The sequence below is a fragment of the Pristiophorus japonicus genome, chromosome 17, assembly GCF_044704955.1.
Source record: "Pristiophorus japonicus isolate sPriJap1 chromosome 17, sPriJap1.hap1, whole genome shotgun sequence".
Classification (NCBI taxonomy): Eukaryota; Metazoa; Chordata; class Chondrichthyes; family Pristiophoridae; genus Pristiophorus; species Pristiophorus japonicus.
In genome coordinates, this window is record NC_091993.1 from 111,675,116 (window position 1) to 111,697,689 (window position 22,574).

General features: G+C 45.1%; 1 protein-coding gene across 1 annotated transcript; it reads left to right on the forward strand.

Moving 5' to 3' along the window:
• Positions 1 to 6,592: 6,592 nt before the first annotated feature.
• Positions 6,593 to 22,168, forward strand: LOC139227925 (acidic mammalian chitinase-like). The gene is made up of 12 exons (XM_070859073.1): positions 6,593 to 6,617; positions 9,703 to 9,732; positions 9,819 to 10,023; positions 11,266 to 11,322; positions 11,538 to 11,703; positions 12,548 to 12,672; positions 14,645 to 14,768; positions 14,881 to 15,063; positions 18,779 to 18,895; positions 19,686 to 19,824; positions 21,080 to 21,332; positions 22,041 to 22,168. The coding sequence occupies exons 1-11, from the start codon at positions 6,593 to 6,595 to the stop codon at positions 21,319 to 21,321; spliced, it is 1,413 nt and encodes a 470-aa protein (XP_070715174.1). The 3' UTR covers positions 21,322 to 21,332; positions 22,041 to 22,168.
• The last annotated feature ends 406 nt before the right edge of the window (positions 22,169 to 22,574 follow it).

Consider the following 22,574-nt stretch of genomic DNA (forward strand, 5'->3'; position numbering starts at 1 on the left):
TTAAGCTCTGACTCAGTAACAATGTTCTATTGAATAGGTTCCAAAGATTTCCTGCAATGAAATGGTTTTAACACAACTGGACATGTATTTTTAAATAGTGAATCTCCTGTGATGCTGTTAATACTAAATCCGATGATGTGCTGTTTTGTAATGGCAGGAGCCTTATACCACATACCGCACAAAAACCTCTTGCTGTAAACATCCTCAGATCAATTCTGGGTTAATTGTTGTTAATAAGGGTAGTTTGTAGATTACCAGGTGCTTTTAAATTCATGGCACCAGATCAGACTGCAGGTTTCCTTTCTCAAAACTAAATGATCTGTACTTAACCTAAGTCTGAAGTATCTGCTTTTCTTTTCCTTTCTCCCATACCCCCACCCCCAACAATTTTGAGACTTTGAAGTGTGATATCTGAAGTGTCATGGGTGCTCTTAATAAGGTTACACAGATTGGTAGACCTCCTGTGGCATTGCTCATGGCTAGTCTTGAATCGTGAACACAGTGTGAGTATAGCTGCTATCCTGGCTTGTAGCCTTAAGATATCCATTCTAAATAAGCAAACAGGTACTTATATCACTGATTAAAATACTGAAACCAGGGAATGGAGTAAATACTTGTAAAATTTAGCCTCAGGGTCAATAACTGAAGTCTTTCTCTTCATTTTAATTTTGTTTTGCATTTGTATCAAATTGTGGCACCTGCCATGTGATGGATATGCTCTAAATGCAAGATTTATATAAATATATATTGTTTATTTTATATACAGGTTGAACTTCCCTTATCCGGGACTCCCTTATCCGGCACCACCCCTCATCTGGCATGATTCTGGTGGCCAGGGGCGCATGCGCAGATCGCGGCTGACCTCCACCCCGACTTTGGGGCCAAACTCCAGCCCGACTTTGGGGCCGCACCGACACTCAGCCCACCGGGGGCCCGCCGACACTCAGCCCACCGGGGGCCCGCCTACACTCAGCCCACCGGGGGCCCGCCGACACTCAGCCCACCGGGGGCCCGCCTACAATCAGCCCACCGGGGGCCCGCCGACACTCAGCCCACCGGGGGCCCACCTACACTCAGCCCACCGGGGGCCCGCCGACACTCAGCCCACCGGGGGCCCGCCGACACTCAGCCCACCGGGGGCCCGCCGACACTCAGCCCACCGGGGGCCCGCCGACACTCAGCCCACCGGGGGCCCGCCGACACTCAGCCCATCGGGGGCCCGCCGACACTTGGCCCACCGGGGGCTCGCCGACACTTGGCCCACCGGGGGCCCGCCGACACTCAGCCCACCGGGGGCTCGCCGACACTCGGCCCACCGGGGGCTCGCCTACACTCGGCCCACCGGGGGCTCGCCGACACTCAGCCCACCGGGGGCTCGCCGACACTCAGCCCACCGGGGGCTCGCCGACACTCGGCCCACCGGGGGCCCGCCGACACTCGGCCCACCGGGGGCCCGCCGACACTCAGCCCACCGGGGGCCCGCCGACACTCAGCCCACCGGGGGCCCGTCGACACTCAGCCCACCGGGGGCTCGCCTACACTCGGCCCACCGGGGGCTCGCCGACACTCGGCCCACCGGGGGCCCGCCGACACTTGGCCCACCGGGGACCCGCCGACACTTGGCCCACCGGGGGCCAGCCGACACTTCGGGCCCGCCCGGGGCACCGACCTCCTCCTCCCCTCCCCGACCTCAGGCCGCCTCCCCCACCCCTCGGGCTGACGTCCCTTTATCCAGCAAAATCCCTTATTCGGCACAGGCCAGGTCCCGAGTGTTATGTCTTCAGGTGCTCTAATAATGACTCCACGAGACAGTGTGTTGTGCTTGAACTGTAGTGACCTTAATCCATTTAATGTAACTCCAGAGTGAGGATCACACATGGTGGCCTGCCTTTTATACTAGGCCTGGCACACCTGTACAGGTAACCTACACGTCTCCCACTGTGGTGCCCTCTGGTGGCACACCTTGTAATAGTACAAGCAGTAACCATGTAGGATACATGACACCGAGGGTGCCAGAAAAGGGAAGTTCAACCTGTATATGGTAGCACCATGAATATTTCCATTATAATATACTTCAAAATCTTGTATATTGAACCCAATAAATATCTAAAAGTTAGTTGGCATCAGGCCATGTATTTTACTCACATTATTTCGGACTCTCCTGGCACCATGCTGTTAGCTTAACTCTGATCAGGTGCTTACTTCATACCATTCCTTATCATTTGTTCACTCATTATCTATCAAGTGCCTAACATGTACACAATGCTTCCTTGCCAGCCAGCTTTGTGCTTCTCTCCCATTCTCCCCATCCCTCTCCTGAAGTCGTCTTCATTTTTCTAACATTTCTTGGTTGAAACTGTGTTGCCCTGATGAGTGGCAGCATCATTTTGCCAATGGACTCTTCACCCAGTGTCTATAATTGGTCTGTTCATCCTCAACAGGAGCAATAAAATGACTTTGCTGCAGTCACTAAAACAATCTGCTCTTAAATTCCCAGAATGTCATTTCTTTCAGTGTAAAAAAATCAGGTCCAGTGCAGGGGAGAGTTGCAAACTATTGTTACTAATCACCTCAGACTGAAGGGCAATCAAACTTCAGAAGGAATTAGATGCTAATCACGATATGGGCACTCAGTGTACTTAGTTCTCCAATGTAAACTGTAAAGAGGTACACGTGTAATCAGTCACTTTTGTGTGTGTACTATATGGCAATTTTTATCAATAATTTTTCCAAATAACTATATATAAACATGCTGTTCCTTGTTTCCCCTTTCCCCCCAACTCACCTGATGGCACTGACCTATCCTAGAGCACTTTATTTAGTCTCATGGGGCCCAAGTTTCCACATGATTCACGCCTGATTTTTAGGAGCAACTGGTGGAGAACGGACTATTTTAGAAATCGCAATTCTCCACATTTTTTTTTCTGCAGTTCTAGTCAGGTAGAACAGTTCTAGTTTAGAACAGAATTTTTTCTTCAAAAGGGGGCGTGTCCGGCCACTGACGCCTGATTTCAAAGTTTCCACAGTGAAAATGTACTCCAAACTAAAGTAGAATGGCGCCAGTGAAGATTTTTGTAGAACTGAAAAAACCTGTTCTACACATTAAAAAAATCAGGCGCAGGTTACAAATTAGGCGTCCAGAACGAGGTGGGGGGGGAAGGGAACTCATTAAATTCGACAATAAATCCTTATTTATACTTCTACAAATATTATACAAATAAATCCAACCTGAATAAACATTTATAAGCCAAGAAAAGATTAAATAAACCATCTTCCTACCTGTGTGAAAGTGCTTCAGCCAGGGAGAATTCTGCAGCCGTTCGTGCCGCTGAGCGAGAGAGGGAGGGAGAGAGAGAAAGAGAGAGAGGGGAGAGAGAGAAGGGGAGAGGGAGGAGAGGGAGGGAGAGGGAGGGTCGGGGAACAGGAGCGGGTGTCGGGTCGGGGGAGCGGAGCGGGTGTCGGGTCGGGGGGGGGAGCGGGTGTCGGGTCGGGGGGGGAGCGGGTGTCGGGTCGGGGGGGGAGCGGGTGTCGGGTCGGGTCGGGGGGGGGAAGCGGGTCTCTGGTCGGGGGGGGAGCGGGTGTCGGGTCGGGGGGGGAGCGGGTGTCGGGTCGGGTCGGGGGGGGGAAGCGGGTCTCTGGTCGGGGCGGGGAGAGTGGGTCTCGGGTCTCGGTCGGGGTAGAGCGGGTCTCGGGTGTCAGCGGGTGTCGGGGCGGGGGAGCGGGTCTCGGGTCGGGGGGGAGCGGGTGATGGGTCGGGTCGAGGGAGCGAGTGTCGGGTCTGGTCGGGCGGGGAGCAGGAGCTGGCCGAGGGAGGAGTCTCATTCACGCAGCCCCAGTGAGGCCATTGGGCCAGGGCTAGGGGCTGCGTGCTTTGGGCCCCTCCCACACAGTTTGGCGCCTGGAGCTACTGCACTTGCGTGCCGACTGTAGCGCGCATGTGCAGAGGTCCTGGCACTGTTTTCAGCGCAGGGACCTGGCTCCGCCCCCCCCCCCACAGCTCGTGCCGGCTGCGCCGAGTGCCACAGGACCTGAAAGTCGGTGGAGAATACCGAGGATTTTTTTAGGCGCCGTTTTAGGCGCGAAAAACGAGCGCCCAGCTCGGAGGGATGCCCGTTTTTTTTCTTGTGGAAACTTGGGCCCATGATGTGGGCATTTATTGTCCATCCCTTGTACAACTGAGTGCCTTGCTAGGCCATTTCAGAAGGCAGCTACATGTGAACCACATTGGTATGAGATTGGAGTCACCTATAGGCCAGACCAGATACAGGTGACAGATTTCCTTCCCTAAAGGACATTAGTGGAACCAGATGGGTTTTTACAACAATCCAGTAGTTTCATGGTCACCATTAATTGACACTAGCTTTTTATTCCAGATTTATTTAATTAACTGAATTTAAATTCCATAGCTACCGTGGTGGGACCTGAACTCATGTCACCAGATTATTAGTCCACACTGTCAGATTACTAGTCCAATAACATTACCACTGTGCTACCGTCCCCACCATTGAGGAGCATTATTGGCTTTCGGGTCGCTAAAGCTCTTGTTTTGCTGTTGCACACTGTCTAAAGGAAGGCAGGTTTTCTTCCCTAAAGGGCATTAGTGAACCAGTTAGGTTTTTACAGCAATGCGACAGCTTCATGGTCACTTTTACTGACACCGTTTTTTTGTTTCGGGGTGCCAGTTGCCAGTTGTCTCATCCATTCTTCATGTGTGAGTTTTGGCAATCCAAGTATTGGAAATCCATGTTGCATACCATGCCGGAGAGATTCTATCCTCACCTGACATACACACAGGAGCAGGAACCCTGGTTTACCTTTGCCCTCACTAACTCAGAAGCACTGTGAACATTGTTAGCACCCCTGCAACCATCCTGGCTGAGATCAACTAACCCAGCAGAGACCAGGGTCTACATCGGAGATCCTCGTCTAATACCTCAGCAAGTAGTGCCAGTGTAACAATAAAGGAACCAGCATTTATATCGTGTATTTCATGTCACCAAGAAATCCCAAAGCACTGCATAGACAATACATTACTTTTGAAGTGTAGTCACTATTGCCAATTTTCATGAAGATCCCACAAACAGCAAATGTGATAAATGACCAGATAATGTGGGCTTATTTGATAGTGGAAGGAGGAATATTGGCTTGGACACTGGGAGAACTCTCTGCTCTTCTTCAAATAGTGCTATGGGATCTTTTGTATTCACCTGAAGAAACCGATAGGTCCTTGGTTTAACATCTCACAATGTAGTACTCCTTCAGTCTTGCACTGTTTGCCAAAGGCGGATAGATGGAGTTAGATCGTATATCAGCCATGATCTCAACGGAACAGGCTCAAGGGGCTGAATGGCCTACTCCTGTTCCTATGTCAGCCTAGATTATGAACTCTGGTTCTAGAGTATGGTTGAACCCACAATCTTCTGACTCAGGGGCGAGAGTACTATCACTGAACCGAGGCGATGTACCTATGACGCCACCAGGGAGGTTATACTACATGTACAGCATTGAGAATCCGGAGTTCCAGAATCCATACTGTTGCGGAATCCAAACACCGGGACGATCAGTGGTGGGGTTGGCCGGAATCTGGAAAATGTTCCGGAATACGGACCCCTGACTCGGACTGCCGCCGACCTCGCTCCCGCCTCAGGCCACCACCGCCGCTCTCGCCTCTGCCTCGGGTTGACCCCCCCCCCCACCCCCCTGCCACCGCTCAGCCGCCCGACCCCCCTCACCCTCCCCTACCTAGGTATTGTGAGTATGCTCCCGTTCTCTGCCTGCTTTACTTTCTGTGTTTCGCTGTGTCTTTTAAAGTATTAGAACGTTCTGCTTGTGCTGTTTTCACCATTGATGCTGGAGGCATCTGGGCCGATCCGCTGCTGGGCCCAGGCATTTCCGGACTCGGGATGTCGGAAAGAAGTTCTGAAGTCCAAAAATACCCAAATCTGGGCTTGGGCATCTCCGGATTCGAGACGTCATAAAGACATTCTGAAATCCGGAAATACACAGAATCCGGAGCGGCCTCGGTCCCGAGACTTCCGGATTCTCAATGCTGTACCTGTATTAAAATCAAATTATTGTACAACACTTGAGCTACAATTGTTCACTCTAAGCCCTGTGTCAGCTGTTTACCTAAATTATACTTAATTCTGTTTCTTCTTTATTTCCGAGATCATGTCTTCCTGCTGGCATTTTCCAAGTAATTTCCTCATGTTCTCTTAGCCTGGTACCTCATGTTGGTCTGAGCACCTTCACGGAGAATACCCTGCTTTACCTTTATTTGGACACTTCGTTCCTAAACTTCACCAGAAGACCCTCGCGTATTTCTAGTTTTCAGAATGCTATCTCCAGCACAAAAACAAGCACAGGGTCATAACAAAGGACAACTTCTAGCTGGAAGTAAAGGTGTTTTTCAAGATAAAGCACACAATACAATTATCAAGATTAGCACTAAAATATGCTTATATTTCATTGTAAATAACAAAGGTTAATTTTAATAAGTTATAAAGCTCTCAGCACACAAAGTTATAAAGATAGAGCGATAAGCACAGCATATAAAGGGGAAGCAGGGCACCCTCAATAAACTAGCTTCAAGATGGCAAAACTTCTGCTCGGGGCTGGTGAGTTTGACTTTTTCATTTAGATATATCTCTTATGTCGTAGGATTTTTACAAAAGATTCAGGAATTAAATGAACAAACTGAAGACTCCTTTCCCAATGTAATTGTAAAGAAATCGATTGTTTTTTGAATGTTTTTGTCCTTTTCTCACAGCAAAACCTCTTTAGATTACATCCTCATTTTGTCTCAGCGAGTTTTATGCTGACTTCCCGTTTGGTGAATAACATGCAGCTTTGCATGGATTCACCTGCTGAGGAATTTACCAAGAAATTTCACAATTTATTTTCCACTTCTGATTGTAACTGTAAATTTTCTGTAAAGAAACTATTTTGCACATTCCTTACTTCAAACCTCGTGTAATCTGACTCTGCAAACAACAGAAGTCACGCAACACTTTGTACAGAAGGTAAGTGTGGACGACAAACGTAATAAAAGGTGTAAAAACATGTCAACAGCCACAAGATAAAATGATTCAATGAACTGCAGCCATTTGTGATTTAATTTCTATGTATTTAACCAAAAGTATTGTCCTATGAGACAGCAATGTCCCTGCGTACAAATGCATAATTAAAAGTTTCACACCCTGTTTTTCGTCATTCCCATGAAATGGGATAGGCAGGGTTATATAACTCAAATTGTTCATCTGCAGCTGAAACCCTCATCCATGTCTTTGTTACCTCTAGACTTGACTATCCCAATGCACTCCTGGCTGGCCACCCATCCTCCACCCTACATAAACTTGAGCTCATCCAAAACTCTGCTCACGTGTCCCAACTCTCACCAAGTCTCTTTCACCCATCACCCCTGTGCTGGCTGACCAACATTGCCTCACAGTGCGGCAACACCTCAATTTTAAAATTCCCATCCTTGTATTCAAATCCCCCTATGGCCACGCCCGCCCCCCCCCCCCCCCACCCCCGTAACTTGCTCCAGACTTATAAACCTCCGAGATCTCTGACCTCCTCCAATTCTAGCCTCTTGTGCATCCCCGATTTTTAGTACTCCACCATTGGCGGCCGTGCCTTCAGCTTCCTGGGCCCTAAGCTCTGGAAATCCCTCCCCAAACCTCTCCGCCTCTCTACCTCACTCACCTCCCTTAAGACATTCCCTAAAACCTACCTCTTTGACCAAGCTTTTGCTCATCTGCCCTAATAACTTCTTATGTGGCTCAGTAGGTAGCACTCTTGCATCTACGACAGAAAGTTGTGGGTTCAAGATCTACTCCAGGGACTTGAGCACAAAAATCTAGGGTGACACTGAGGGAGTCTTTTGGATGAGACGTTAAACCGAGAGAGTCTGCTCTCTCAGGCGGATGTAAAAGATCCCATGGCACTATTTCGAAGAAGAACAGGGGAGTTATCCCCAGTGTCCTAGCTAATATTTACCCCTCAATCAACATAACAAAAACAGATTATCACATTGCTGTTTGTGGGAGTTTGTTTATGTGCAAATTGGCTGCTGCATTTCCTACATTACAACAATGACTGCACTCCAAAAGTACTTCATTGGCTGTAAAGCACTTTGAAAGCTCAAGAAAGGCAGTATATAAATCCAAGTCTTTCTTTCTTTCATTCAGTGTCAAATTTTGTTTCATAATCGCTCCTGCGAAGCACCTAGGGACGTTTTACTATGTTAAAGGTGCTATATAAATGCAAGTTGTTGTTGTTGCTGTTCTGTTAGATTAATATTTAAGAGTGTTTTCTTGATTATTGCCAGGTTTAGGGAGAAATCATCTTGAAATCCTGATCCTAGAGATTAAATACATTTGTGAGAGCAAATTATAGAAGGTCAACCGAAAGAACCAGTGAACCAACTGATCTGTTCCCACTCCATATATTCATATTCTTACGCTATGTCTTCCTGCCATGTCTAACCTTAACATCCACTTAAAAGCTAAGTGTAAGTAATAATATTTAAATAAAGTACAGTCCTTATAATTTTGACTTATTCACAACCCTGATCACATTGTTTCATTAAAATATTTTATAAATCAATGGGTCACCATCGGACACCAGTGATGGAATGTTTTAACAGGTTTGTATGAATGCGTAAACATTTTGGGGGGAAATTCGGTTGCGCCGCTTTTACACCGTTACTCCAGGCGGAGCGGTAAATTTTGCGCTGGCAAACGGTTTGTGTCTGCCGCCGCAAAATTCATCAGGTGGGTCCTGAGTTTAGAACGGGGCACTGAGGGAGGCGTTGCACACCTCTTTTAGGGCGCTAGGCTGGCTGAGCCAATCAAAATCCAGAGAAAAACAGCCAGCCTCAGAGTGACCTAAGAGACGCCTCGAGGGAAAAAAAAATCTGAAAAAAACCCACCAAAAGCAGTCCCAATAAATAACTCACACCACCACAACATAAATCGCAAAAAAACAAAACAAAACAATCAGACTTACCTGAGGTCGACATTACTTATCTCACTGCAGCTGCTACAGCGCAGAGAGGTAGCTTCCACAGGTGTTCTCACCAGGACGTGCTACGCGGCGTCATGGGTCGGGCGCGATCCAAAATATCAAGCCGGTGTTGCAACCAGGGGCATTGCACACCGGCTCGCCACTTCCAGGTGGTAATGCCTCGCGCCCCCTTGAAAGTGGCACCGAATGACCTGGTGAGGCGTTGAAAGTTGGCACCCCGTTCGGATGTGCTTCCCGCCGCTATTGCCGCCCCTCTGGGACATTAACGGAGGCAGAAAAAGACTGAAAATCCAGCCCAAAGTGTGTTATACTTTTGCTAAAATAGTGGACAGAGTATTTCAGGCAAACACATTAAGCCATTGTACACTAGTGTCCCATGTCGTAAATACTGAGCAAATGTTAATCAGCAAATTCAGTCATTAATATAACCTTGCTGCCAAGCCAGATTTGTTTAAACAATTATATGCCAATGATACATTACTGCACTGAGCACCTCATCATAACAACTCAGGTCAGGAAGCCAATCATGACAAATTTGTGCATCTGTGCATTGTTTCATTGGGCTCAAAATGTAACCTTAACAACTTGGGCAAAAATATGACTGCAAATCTCTGAATCTTCAGGCAACACTATTTTATAATTCTAACACTTATCATCTATCCTTTATTACAGTGGTGGTCTTGTTGGCGTGCCTGGAACTGGGTAAGTCTTTGTGCATTTCAAACTTTTCTTTATTCAATGTAATGAGTAGAAGCACTGTCCTGATTTCCGCTTCTCCCCACTCACAGGCTCTGCCTACAGATTGGCTTGTTACTTTGCAAACTGGGCTCAGTACAGGCCAGGAGCAGCAAGTTACATGCCAGATGACATCGACCCTTGCATGTGCACTCACCTGATCTACGCTTTTGCTGGTATGAACAACAACAATGAAATCATCACTATTGAATGGAATGACGTGACTCTCTACAAATCATTCAATGCTCTTAAAACCAGGTACTGTACATGTGTAACTAGCTCCCATATTCTAAGGACGAGAAATTCACTAGCACCCCAAATTTTGTAAAGTTGAAAAAGTAGCAGCAGCCGCTAATCATTCTCTCCTCCAATGATATTCAGTTTTAGCGTTCCAAGAGATAAGTGGAGCGCTAAATCAAGCGCTAACCACCTCTCGTAGGGCGCTAATTTCCGAGAGCGGGGCGGTATTGGCAGAGCACTGAATGATTTTGAGCGCATTGGTCACAGCATCAGAGGCTGCTTCCCTCACTTAAAGGGAAGGGCCAATGATCCTGCACAAACCAATTGTCGGCAGTTCTGTTTTGCAAGGCGACCTGTACGACTGCCAATACAGCCCCAAACACTCTGACAAAGTGGAGGGCTTAGACAACTTGCTGAATACCATTCCCTTTACTTAATGCTCCCCAAGCGGCCAGCCGAGTTCACAACACCTCCTCTCGCTGGCGTTGTCGGCACGAGGCGATACAGCAGGGGGCGAGAGTCAATTTTACATCCAGGGCGATAACAGAGCGCTGCTCACTATATGACGTCACGATCTGCAAGGCGCCACGAGTTAGCGCCAGCACTAAACCGGCACTGAAATTGGCGGGTGTCACTGCATTCGCCGCGCCCAGTCATTAACCACTTAGCGCCCCATTAGCACTCTACCCAGGTGCTAATGGGAGGCGCTAACCTATCGAATTTCTAGCCCTAGGTCAACAGCACATTATTATAGCATTCGACAAAAGATGTATTGCTCTGCAGTTATATTCCCCATATTTTACTTCTTTCAACTTGTTTAAGTTCCTATTATCATTTCCATTCTGTGAGGACCAGCAAGCAGTATGGTCCTAAAGGTCTGCCAGTCCTGTAATGTGGCCACTAAGAGTTGCATATGTTTGGTGAAGTGCAACTTATTCACTGACCTCTGCTTCCTGTGAGGCAGCATCGCACCTCCACTTAGCCACTCAGCAAAAATAGGAAACTGTTGGGGAGAAAATTACAAACTTGCAAAAAAGAACAAATCTGGACCCTATCACCTTGTGTTCCTACACCAATGGACTATACGCACTGGACTGAGCTACTGAACCTTCATTAGATTTAGTATCAAAGAATGAGTACTGAAGAGATTAAGGACTGTGATATTTTAGAGTAATTTCAGTAATTATTCTCATATCATTGAATGTGTTTTATTATATTCACTAATTTTTCTAATGCATCTATTTATTTAATTTGCAACAGGAATGGAAACCTTAAAACACTTATCTCTGTCGGAGGCTGGAACTTTGGAACACAAAAGTAAGATGCAAATATTTGTTGTTCTTCACGAAATAAAATGAGAATGATTGACTAACAAATATTGTTGTGCTTCTTCACATATGTTGGCAAGTGACACCAAACTCCTCAAAACATATGTAGGAGACTCAAAGAGAATCAAGCAAAATCAATTTTACAGTCATTTCACAGCCAGTTATTGTGATCGATGATGATTTTTCTTTAACTTTCTTCTCCAGGTTCAGCACTATGGTTTCCACAGCTGCAAATCGACAAACATTCATAAAGTCAGCGATTAGCTTCCTGCGCAAATACGGGTTTGATGGTTTGGACATAGACTGGGAGTATCCTGGGTCAAGAGGAAGTCCCCCACAAGATAAGCATCTCTTCACAATCCTAACACAGGTACGACCGAGCGTACCTAACCAGTTAGTTACTCAGTCTAAGAACTGCCAACAACCAAACACTACCGACAGAATAAAATAGTTGTCATTTGTAGAAAAATGTTACAACATATGAATAAGTAAATGAAACACATTACCGCGTTAGTGTCAGTAACATGTTCTTGTATTAATGTGGGATGCAAATGTGGAGGTAACATTTTTAGTGAACTTTATAAACCTTGAATAAAATCTGGAATCAATCATAACGTTAAAGTGACACAACACCTTGTTGTGGATTCCATTAGTAGTTAATTAAATTATTTTGAATAAGGTTCCTTTTTACACTATCTTTCCCAACAAGATTTTTTCTGAGGGGGGGGAGGCATTTACCCAATTTCCTCCCCTCCGCTCCCGAAGGCACTGACTCACCCTGGGGTACACTTTGCTTCCAGTACCTCACCCACAGGGCTACTCTCCATGCATCAGCCCAGACAGTGCATGTTACCCAGATACACCATCACAGTGGACCAACTCTGGCTAACTGCATCCTGCCCTCATCTGGTGTCGACACAAGCACATTACTAGCACGGGGTCACTGGAGATTGACCAGGAGCAGGAACTCGAGCTGGAATTTCTCTCCCTTTCTAGCCCATAGTGATGAAAATCTTTACTTTGCAGTAACTGGCCTCTGTGTAAGACCGGCTAAAGCTTTGGCATTATCTTTGTATCAGACATGTTACTGTGCTACGCTTGGCCCTGGATACATTTTCAAAACGAGGAACCTAACATTCCTTGGCTCATCTTTTGAAGTCTCCATGTTGTGCAAGTCGACTAATAAGGGAAACTACAATATTTTTGGCTTTTAGGAACTGATAGCAGCCTTTGAAACAGAAGGAAAAAGTATTGGGAAACCAAGACTCTTACTCTCAGCTGCTGTGGCTGCTGGAAAACCCACAATCGAAACCGCCTACGAGATTCCTCAGCTGGGGCAGTGAGTATTAGTAACAATCTTATAGGTCAAATGTAGCATCAGCATAGTGGAGATCAGTGAGCTCAACACATGCCGGGAAATTGCTGGCCCATAATACTCTTCTTCTTAGGCAGTCCCTCGGAGTCGAGGATGACTTACTTCCACACTAATATGAGTTCTCAGGTGACTGATGAGTCTGATGCGGGACCTACAGTCTCTGTCACAGGTGGGGCAGACAGTGGTTGAAGGGACGGGTGGGTGGGGGGCTTGGGTTGCTGTGCGCTCCTTCCACTGCTTACGCTTGGCTTCAGCTTGCTCCCAGCTTAGAGACTCGAAGTGTTCGGCGCTTTCGGGATGCTTTTCCTCCACTTTGGGCCAAGGATTCCCAGGTGTCAGCGGGGATGTTGCATTTTTTCAAGGAGGCTTTGAGGGTGTCCTTGAAGCATTTCCTCTGCCCACCTGGGGCTCGCTTGCCATGTCGGAACTCCGAGTAGAGCACTTGTTTTGGGAGTTTCGTATCGAGCATGCGGACGATGGGGCCCACCTAATGGAGCTGATTGAGCGTGTTCAGTGCTTCAATGCTGGGGATGTTGGCCTGAGCGAGAACACTGACGTTGGTGTGCCTATCCTGCCAATGGATTTGCAGGATCTTGCGGAGGCATCGTTGTTGGTACTTCTCCAGTGCTTTTAGGTGCCTGTGTACATAGTCCATGTCTCTGAAGCATATAGGAGGGCGGGGTATCACTACTGTTCTGTAGACCATGAGCTTGATGCCGGGTTTGTGGTCCTGGCCATAATACTCAGTCCCACACCACGCTCTGCATTCACTCACTGAGTTATTAGGGAAACCCATGTTTCTTTCTTTAATGATAAATATTACATAGGATTTACAGCAGAGGAATAGGCCATTCATCTCAACTGGTCCATGCCGCTGTTTATAGTGCACACGAGCCTCCTCTCATTCCATTTCATCTCACCCCATCGGCATATCCTCCTATTCCTTTCTTCCTCATGTATTTATCTAGTTTCTCCTTAAATGCATCTCTGCTATTCGCCTCAGCAACTCCTTGTTTCCGGCGCGTCGGATAGGCTATAAAACTGAAGCCTTTAAGTCAAGTTGGAAGTCATCAGAATGAGTTTTAAGTTACTTGTTGAAATGATAACATAAAAATGTCTGATTTGAGAAAAAGGCATTGAAAGAAAAAGAAATAAAGAAAGAACTGCTGTTCATTGCAGGGTTCATGTCTGGTTTGTCTATTATGGTTTTCCCACCTACAGTATTGGTAATGCTCTACATTAAGGGACATTCCTTTCCTTACCTTCCCTGGGGAAAACAAAATTCAAGCTGTGTTGTTAATACCTCGTGAAGCTTTGACCCTTTTCTCCACAGATATCATTCCAGATTTCTTTAAAAATGTCAAAGTCAACTACCTACAATAGAACCAGTTCTACTGTTCACTATATTCTGGGAGGGTGTGGGAGGGGGGGGAGGCGGGGAGGTGTTTGCCTTAATTTCTAACCACAATTGGGAGGTAGCACCAAGTCCTCAGTTAAGCCCAGATATAATGTTTGATGCTAGTTTGTCCCAGTGGGTTAAACACTTCGATTAAGATTTGAATATAATCTCAAAATGCTCACAAAACATTACTAGAGAACTTAAGACAATTAACAGGCTGTTTTCTTTCCTATATAAACACTGCAATTGTATCACAAAGCAATGATCACATTCACAATTTATATTATCAGGGATATCTTGGTTAAAATATTCCATTATTTTATTGCTGGATAACCGACATGACAGGCCAAGGCCCATCGAGCAGGACAGTACCATGGTTGAAAAGAGAGCAGACAAGGAAAACAGTAGTAATGGAGGTGAAACATAAATTAGGTTTTAGATTACAGGAGGAAGAGAAGACTGAGAATGAGGTTAAGAATCAATATATATTTTACTTGGTAAGATATCAATGTTACTCACAGATCTTTCCTCCTACAGAACTCTAGACTTTTTCAATGTGATGACATATGATTTCTATGGTTCATGGAATACCTTCACTGGAGAAAATAGTCCTCTCTATGCTCTCCCTTACGCCCAAGGCAATAACAAGTACTTCAACATGGTACGTATTGATGAATGTTACTTATTTCAGTTTTATAACTAACTCACCATCTTTTATAAAATGCTTGCAGTCTTGCTTGAACTAAGCATTAATGTTGCCAATCTCTGCCCAGGCCTACACCATTACATACTGGAAGGACAGCGGAGCTCCTGCAGAGAAACTGAATGTTGGATTCCCTGCTTATGGTCGCTCGTTCAGACTGAGCACATCCAGCACTGCTGTCGGAGCCCCAGCAAATGGTGCTGGACCAGCTGGGCATTACACACAACAAACTGGGTTCATGGCCTACTTTGAGGTATTTATACTGCTGCAAGAAACTGAAAGAAATTAGTATTAGTAAAAAAATAGTACTGGAGAAATTAATGGGATTAAAAGCCGATAAATCCCCTTGACCTATGGCCTACATCCTTGGGTTTCAAAAGAGGTGGCTATGGAGGTAATGGATGCATTGGTTGTCATCTTCAAAAATTCCATAGATTCTAGGATGGTTCCCACGGATTGGAAGGTAGCAAATGTAACCCCACTATTTAAGAAAGGAGAGAGAGAGAAAATGGAGAATTGCAGACCAGATAGCCCTACACCAGTAGAAGGGAACATGCTAGAACCTATTATTAAGGATATGGTAACAGGGTACGTAGAAAATAATAATAGGATTGGGCAGAGTCAACACGGGTTTATGAAAGGGAAATGATGTTTGACAAATCTGTTCGAGTTTTTTTACTTTGTAACTAGCAGAATAGATAAGGGGAAACAATGAATGTGGTGTATTTGGATTTTCAGAAGGCATTCGATAAGGTGCCACACAAGAGGCTATTAAACAAAATTAGGGCTCATGGGATTGGGGGTAATATACTAGCAAGGATTGACGATTAGCTAATGGACAGAAAACAGAAAGTAGAAATAAGCAGGTCATTTTCTGGTTGGCAGGCTGTAACTCGTGGGGTGCTGCAAGGATCAGTGCTTGGGCCCCAGCTATTCACAATCTATATCAATGATATGGATGAGGGGACTAAATGTAATTTATCCAAGTTTGCTCCTGATACAAAGCTAGGTGGGAATGTAAGTTGTGAGGAGGATGCAAAGAGGCTTCAAGGGGATATAGACAGGCTAAGTGAGTGGGCAAGAACATAGCAAATGGAATATAATGTGGAGAAATGTGAAGTTATCCACTTTGATAGGAGTATTTTTTCAATGGTGACAGATTGGGAAATGTTGGCGTTCAGGGGGACTTGGGTGTCCTTGTACACGAATCACTGAAAATTAACATGCAGGTACAGCAAGCAATTAAGAAAACAAATGGTATGTTGTCCTTTATTACAAGAGGATTTGAGTATAAGAGTAAAGATGTCTTACTGCAATATGCTGAGACCACACCTGGAGTACTGTGTACAATTTTGGTCTCCTTACCTAAGGAAGGATCTACTTGCCATACAGGGAGTGCAACGAAGGTTCACCAAACTGATTCCTGGATGGGGGATTGTTCTATGAGGAGAGATTGAGTAAACTAGGCCTATATTCTTTATAGTTCAGGTGATCTCATTGATACATACAAAATTCTTACAGGGCTTGACAGGGTAGATGCAGGGAGGATGGTTCCCTGGCTGGGGAGTCTAGAACCAGGGATCACAGTCTCAGAATAAGGGGTCGACCATTTAGGACTGAGATAAGAAGAAATTACTTCACTCAGAGGGTGGAGAATCTTTGGGATTCTCTATCCCAGAGGGCTGTGGAGGCTCAGTGAGTATATTCAAGACCGAGATCAATAGATTTTTGGATATAAAGGGTATCAAGGGATATGGGGATAGTGCAGGAAAATGGAGTTAAGGTAAAAGATCAGCCATGATCTCATTGAATGATGGAGCAGGCTCGAGGGGCAGAATGGCCAACTCCTGCTCCTATTTCCTATTTATGTTTTTGTGTAAATATACCAAATATCCAAGCTCATTGAAAATCTCATATTTTGCCGTGAGATTAATTGACATTAATTACATATCAATTTCCTTAAGGTGGATGGGAGGAGGGGAAACAATTTGGACTGAATGGGAACATTGTTATCCCTTTGCCTGTTATTCACAAGATAATAATGATTGAGGAAGACCATTGGGTCCATATTCATTTATTCTTCAAGAAGCGCCCAACAGTCCTATTGCAGCATCCAGTTTCTCAAATACTTCCAGAGTTTTGCCTCTACAATTCTTCTGGGATGTTCATTCCAAGTGTTGCATTGTCTATGCGTGAAGAAGGATCTCTTGAGATCAGGCTTAAAGTGACCTATTCCTAGTTTGAACTTGTGTCTCCTTGTCTTGCTCCCACAGTCTAAAGTAATATTCCAGATTTATTTTTTCCATGCCATTTACTATCTTCTAAAGCTCAATAACTTCAGATGTTTCATTTCCTTTCCAGGCAGTTTGTTCTTTGCCCACTGTAGTAGATATTTCTCTTACCTCCGTTTGTTCCTGACTTGCCTTGCACAATTCCCCAATGGATAAGCTGGGCAAAGACCTGGACCTGAGGCTACTGCCAATATCATTCTTGAGACAATGCTTTTGATACCCTCTCTACCAGAAGGCTACTGGCCTCACTGGGCACCGCCTCGTAATGGTGTAGTCAAGACTGGGAACTTGCCACGTGGGGAATCATAGAAAATTACGACACAGAAGGAGACCATTCGGCCCATCGTGTCTGTGCCGGTCAAAAAAGTGTTACCCAGCCTTATCCCACCTTCCAGCATTAGGTCCGTAACCCTGTAGGTTACGGCTCTTTAAGTGCATATCCAAGTACCTTTTAAATGTGATGAGGGTTTCTGCCTCTACCACTCTTTCAGGCAGTGCGTTCCAGACTCCCATCATCCTCTGGGTGAAGAAATGTTTCCTCATCGCCCCTCTAATCCTTCTACCAACTACTATAAATCTATACCGCCTGGTTATTGACCCCTCTGCTAAGGGAAACAGGTCCTTCCTATCCACTCTATGTAGGCCCCTCATAATTTTATACACCTCAATTAAATCTTCCCTCAGTCTCCTCTGTTTCACAGAAAACAAACCCAACCTATCCAATCTTTCCAGTTAGCTAAAGTTTTCAAGTCCTGACAACATCCTCATAAATCTCCTCTGCACTCTTTCTAGTGCAATTACATCATTCCTGTAATGTGGTGACCAGAACTGCATGCAGTACGCAAGTTGCGGCCTAACTAATGTTGTATACAGTTCTAGTATAACTTCCTTGCTCTTGTATTCTATGCCTCGGCTAATAAAGGCAAGCATTCCGTATACCTTTTTAACTACCTTATCGACCTGTCCTGCTACCTTTAAGGATCTGTGGACATATACTCCAAGGTCCCTCTGTTCCCCCCCACCTCTCAGAATCCTCCCATTTATTGTATATTCCCTTGCCTTATTGCTCCTCCCCAATGCATTACCTCACACTTTTATGGATTGAATTCCATTTGCCACTTTTCTGCCCATCTGACCAGTTCATCGATATCTTCCTGCAGTCTGGAGCTTTCCTCCTCACTGTCAACCACACGGCCAATTTTTATATCCTCTGCAAATTCATTTATGATGCCTCCTACATTTAAATCTATGTCATTATGGACGAATGGCCGAATACCCTTCAGTAAAAATTTGTGTCACCTTATAAGGCATTGCTTGGGATTTAATCATTTGGGTTAAACTTCAACGGAGCCATTTTTGACTTTAAGTGATAGTGTAAAATGAGAGAGATCGATTCAGCCGTCCATTTTACACCTTTCCTGCTGGAAATTGGGAGAGATGTATCACAAGCAACTGAATCGATAACCCCCATTTTACACTTCACCCAAAATTAAATTACTCCCCATAGATTCTAAGTAAAGTGTCATGTGTATTACAGAAGAAAAATTATAGAAGAGCTGAGTAAATCTAACAGGAGCTGAGTAATTTAAGTAGATCTTTACTGCACTGAATTACTGCAAACCAGTGACAATTTTCAACTACAAAGTGTTGCATCCTAATGTCTCATTCTTTCAACAGATCTGCCTCTTCTTAAAAGATGCTACTATAAAATGGGATTCTCCACAGATGGTTCCATACGCATACAAGGGAAATGAGTGGGTTGGATATGATAATCCACAAAGCTATGAAGACAAGGTCTGCTATGCATACTGCTGTATACTTTAGGATGAATTTCTGAATACACGTGACCCATGAGGAGCCTTGCCCACAAGCTTCACATCTCAAGAACTAAGATGCAGCCACGAATTTCCGACCATTCATTTTAATCATGGGAATTTTCAATAGTGCATTTGGAAAATCAACCCTTTTCTTTTTTAATTTGTTGGACACAATTTGACATGACAACATTTACAATTGCTGCTCTTGTTATTTCTGATTCATTCCCTCAGACGACAATATTACGCGAAATTCATATTATTTTTCAACTCACCTCTTTGTGCCCAAACCACAGCCGTGACAGAAGCAGAGCCACCAGAGACATACGAGGGCAGTAATATTATTGATAATCGAAAAATAGGTGTTTCTAGATGGGAGGATTTTTTTCCTCGTTGCCCCCTAGATATGCACAAAAGGCAATACGTACGTTGCGATGGAACTCGGCACACGTCCATCATGATACTTGCATATAGTTAACTGAACACTGGATGGCCCCGCAATGGGAGTAAGCACATTGTAGCAATTACGCTCCAAGATCTCTCTTGTATTGCTTTTGTTATTCTTTGACAGGAAGATTTCAGAGGATCAGGGAAATGAAAACAATTGTTAATACCGCACCAATATGAGTGCTTCCTCAGACATAACACATAAGAATCAGATTGCTTTTATCCATGATTTGGGATGTTCTAGATCTTGCAATCATATTTGAAGAGAAGCACCACAAGCTAACAGTGATTCACATGATGAATTTCTCCATATTGTGTTCCAGATCAAGTGGCTGAAGCAGAACAATATTGGAGGAGCTATGGTGTGGACCCTTTCGCTGGATGATTTCAGTGGCACTTTCTGCCACCAGGGACGTTATCCTCTCATCAGCAAACTGCACAGTGGTCTTGGAATCAATACAGGTAATTCCAGTGGCTGGAGCCATCTACTTGTTGTTGCTTAATAGAAAGTCAGTATGGACAGCCATTAAATTATGGATATGGTAGCAAAGTGGTTATGTTACTGGACTAATAATCCTGAGGCCTGGACTAATGATCCGGAGACTGGAGTTCAAATCCCACCACGTCAGCTGGGGAAGTTAAATTCAGTTAATTAAATAAATCTGGAATAAAAAGCTAGTAATCAGTGACCATGTAACTACTGGATTATCATTAAAAACCCATCTGGTTCACTAATGTCATTTAGGGAAGGAAATTTGCCGTCCTTACCCAGTCTGGCCTATATGTGACTCCAGACCCACAGCAATGTGGTTGACTCTTAACTGCCCTCTGAAATGGCCCAGCAAACCACTCAGTTGTACCAAACCGCTATGAAGAAGTATCACCCAACGGACTACAGCGGTTCAAGAAGACAGCTTACTATCATCTTCTTAAGGGCAATCAGGGATGGGCAATAAATGCTGTCCCACATCCCATGAACAAATAATAAAAACCTAAACACGTCTGAAAATCATCCTTTCAGTTTGCATTGCTTCTGGTTACCCAACTAGAAGAATGGTAATGTGAATTGCTAAGGGCAGGGTGTGGGGGGTGTAGGGGACGCACCTCGGCCACTCCAATGATGTTCAAAGCCCATCTGGTGCAATTTCCAGCTGGACCTGCTTTTGATGGGAAGCTGCTTAAATATGCAAATCAGGTCTCTATGCTGGTTGTAGAACCCCATTTGCAATTTTGAGGTCCAAATGAACGGAGTGTACCAAGGTGTGAGCGGTCTAACCAGCGGCCCTTAAATGTCTGCCGGTGCCAAGGAAAAGCCTGAAAATGTCTTTGTGAGAGTATATGTGGGGCCTGGAGGAGCTCTTCTAGTCCCACAGAAAGTAACACAGGCCGTTGTCAGACCACACTCGCCCTCTTGGGCTTAGCTCCCATCCTCCTCATGCCCGCCCTCCCAGCCGGCTCGGCGCGGTGACCGGCTGATTTCCCGCCCTCCCACAATTGGCGACCTGCAGTGGGATGCCCATTCGGTGCCCGTGGCTCGCTGGCAGCAATCAAGCGTGGCCGGCTTCGGGCTGGTGGCATTGCCACAACCTCTAACCTCGCCCCGGTTCTGGGCGGAAACGAAATTCGCTCGCAGCGACTCTTTAATATGAAATACTCAACGTCAATTTACATCGATTTTTAAACAAACTGAGAATTAATGAAACTTGTTTCCTTCTAGAATGTATGGCTCCTCCTCTTCCCACTACTGCTACTACCGCTACTACCATTACTACCGTTACTCCCAGTTGTGACACAAGTCCTGGCAACGCCCAATTTTGCACCGGCAAATCCAATGGATTCTACACGGACCCACAAAATAAGAACATATACTATCAATGTGCGAATGGGAAGACCTACGTGAGGGAATGTGCCTCTGGATTAGTGTTTGACACTTCCTGCAATTGCTGCAACTGGCCTTGAACTCAAAGGAGGTACATGTACTTTACTGATATAAATAACAGTGTTGGCTGGGCAGAGTGGGATCACTTGTACATTCAGATGCTGTCAACTATCACAGGAAGTTCAGAATTGCTCGATGAAGAAAGGCCAAGGTCTATCCAGTTCACCTTCTGCCATCCTGTTAGTTGCATGTTACAATGGAAAGAACGAAAGACTTGCAAGACGAGAGAGTAGCAGGAGTATATTGTGCCTTTCATAATCTCAGGATGTCCCAAAGCACTTGACAGCCAATGAAATACCTATGAAGTTAGTCACTGTTGTAGGAAAGGCAGCAACCAATTCGCGCACAGCAAGGTCCCAAAAACAACAATGTGATGACGACCAGTTAATCTGTTTTTTTAATGATGATGGTTGAGGGATAAATATTGGCCAGGACACCAGGGAGCAAAATAGTGTCATGGGATCATTTACGTCCACCTGAGAGGGCAAACGGGGCCTCAGTTTAGTGTCTCATCTGAATGACGGCACCTCTGACAGTACAGCAGTCCCTCAGCACTGCACTGGAGTGTCAGCCTAGATTTTGTGCTCAAATCTCTGGAGTAAGACTTGAACCGACAACCTTCTGACTCAAGAGGCGAGAGCGCCACCCACTGAGCCAAACACAGTGTACATTTCTGATGTCAGTAGCATAATGTCAAAGTCTTACTGTTAAACTCTAACACACTCTTTATTTGTTTCAGCCTGCTGTTGATTTCCAGTCAACACTAATGAAGCTGTAATCGACCTTCAGTTTAATCAATGGAAAATGTCACCACTTAAAGCAGCAAATATACAACCATCAATGTGCTGTCCCAACTAAAGATAATAATTCAAGCAGAAAAATAAAACAAATTGCAGAGATCTATTTTCTTTGTATTTTTAAATAAATTATTATACTTGCATTTACATAACCCTTTGTATATCAAAATGCGCTGTGCAATGAACTGCCTGAAGTGCAGTGTCTGTTCGCTGTGATTCCATTTCTGAGTGACAATGACATTTAAAGAGAAATACATCAAAGTTACAACATGAAAAAGACCATTTGGCCCAACCAATCCATGTTGGCATATAGTCTCCGCACGAGCACATAGTTCCAATCACATTTACCCGCCTTGTTCCCATAGCCCTTCAACCTGCTTGAACTCAAATGCTTTCACTTCTGAAATTAAGTCAAATGCAGTCAAATGAAACCATATCACGGTTTCACATCGGAACAGGAATAGGCCATTCAGCCC

Coding starts and splice junctions, on each gene's coding strand:
- LOC139227925 (XM_070859073.1), top strand. CDS start 6,593: ATGGCAAAACTTCTGCTCGGGGCTG. Junction 11,323..11,537: donor TGGAACTTTGGAACACAAAA/GTAAGATGCAAA, acceptor TTTCTTCTCCAG/GTTCAGCACTATGGTTTCCA. Junction 14,769..14,880: donor ATAACAAGTACTTCAACATG/GTACGTATTGAT, acceptor ATCTCTGCCCAG/GCCTACACCATTACATACTG.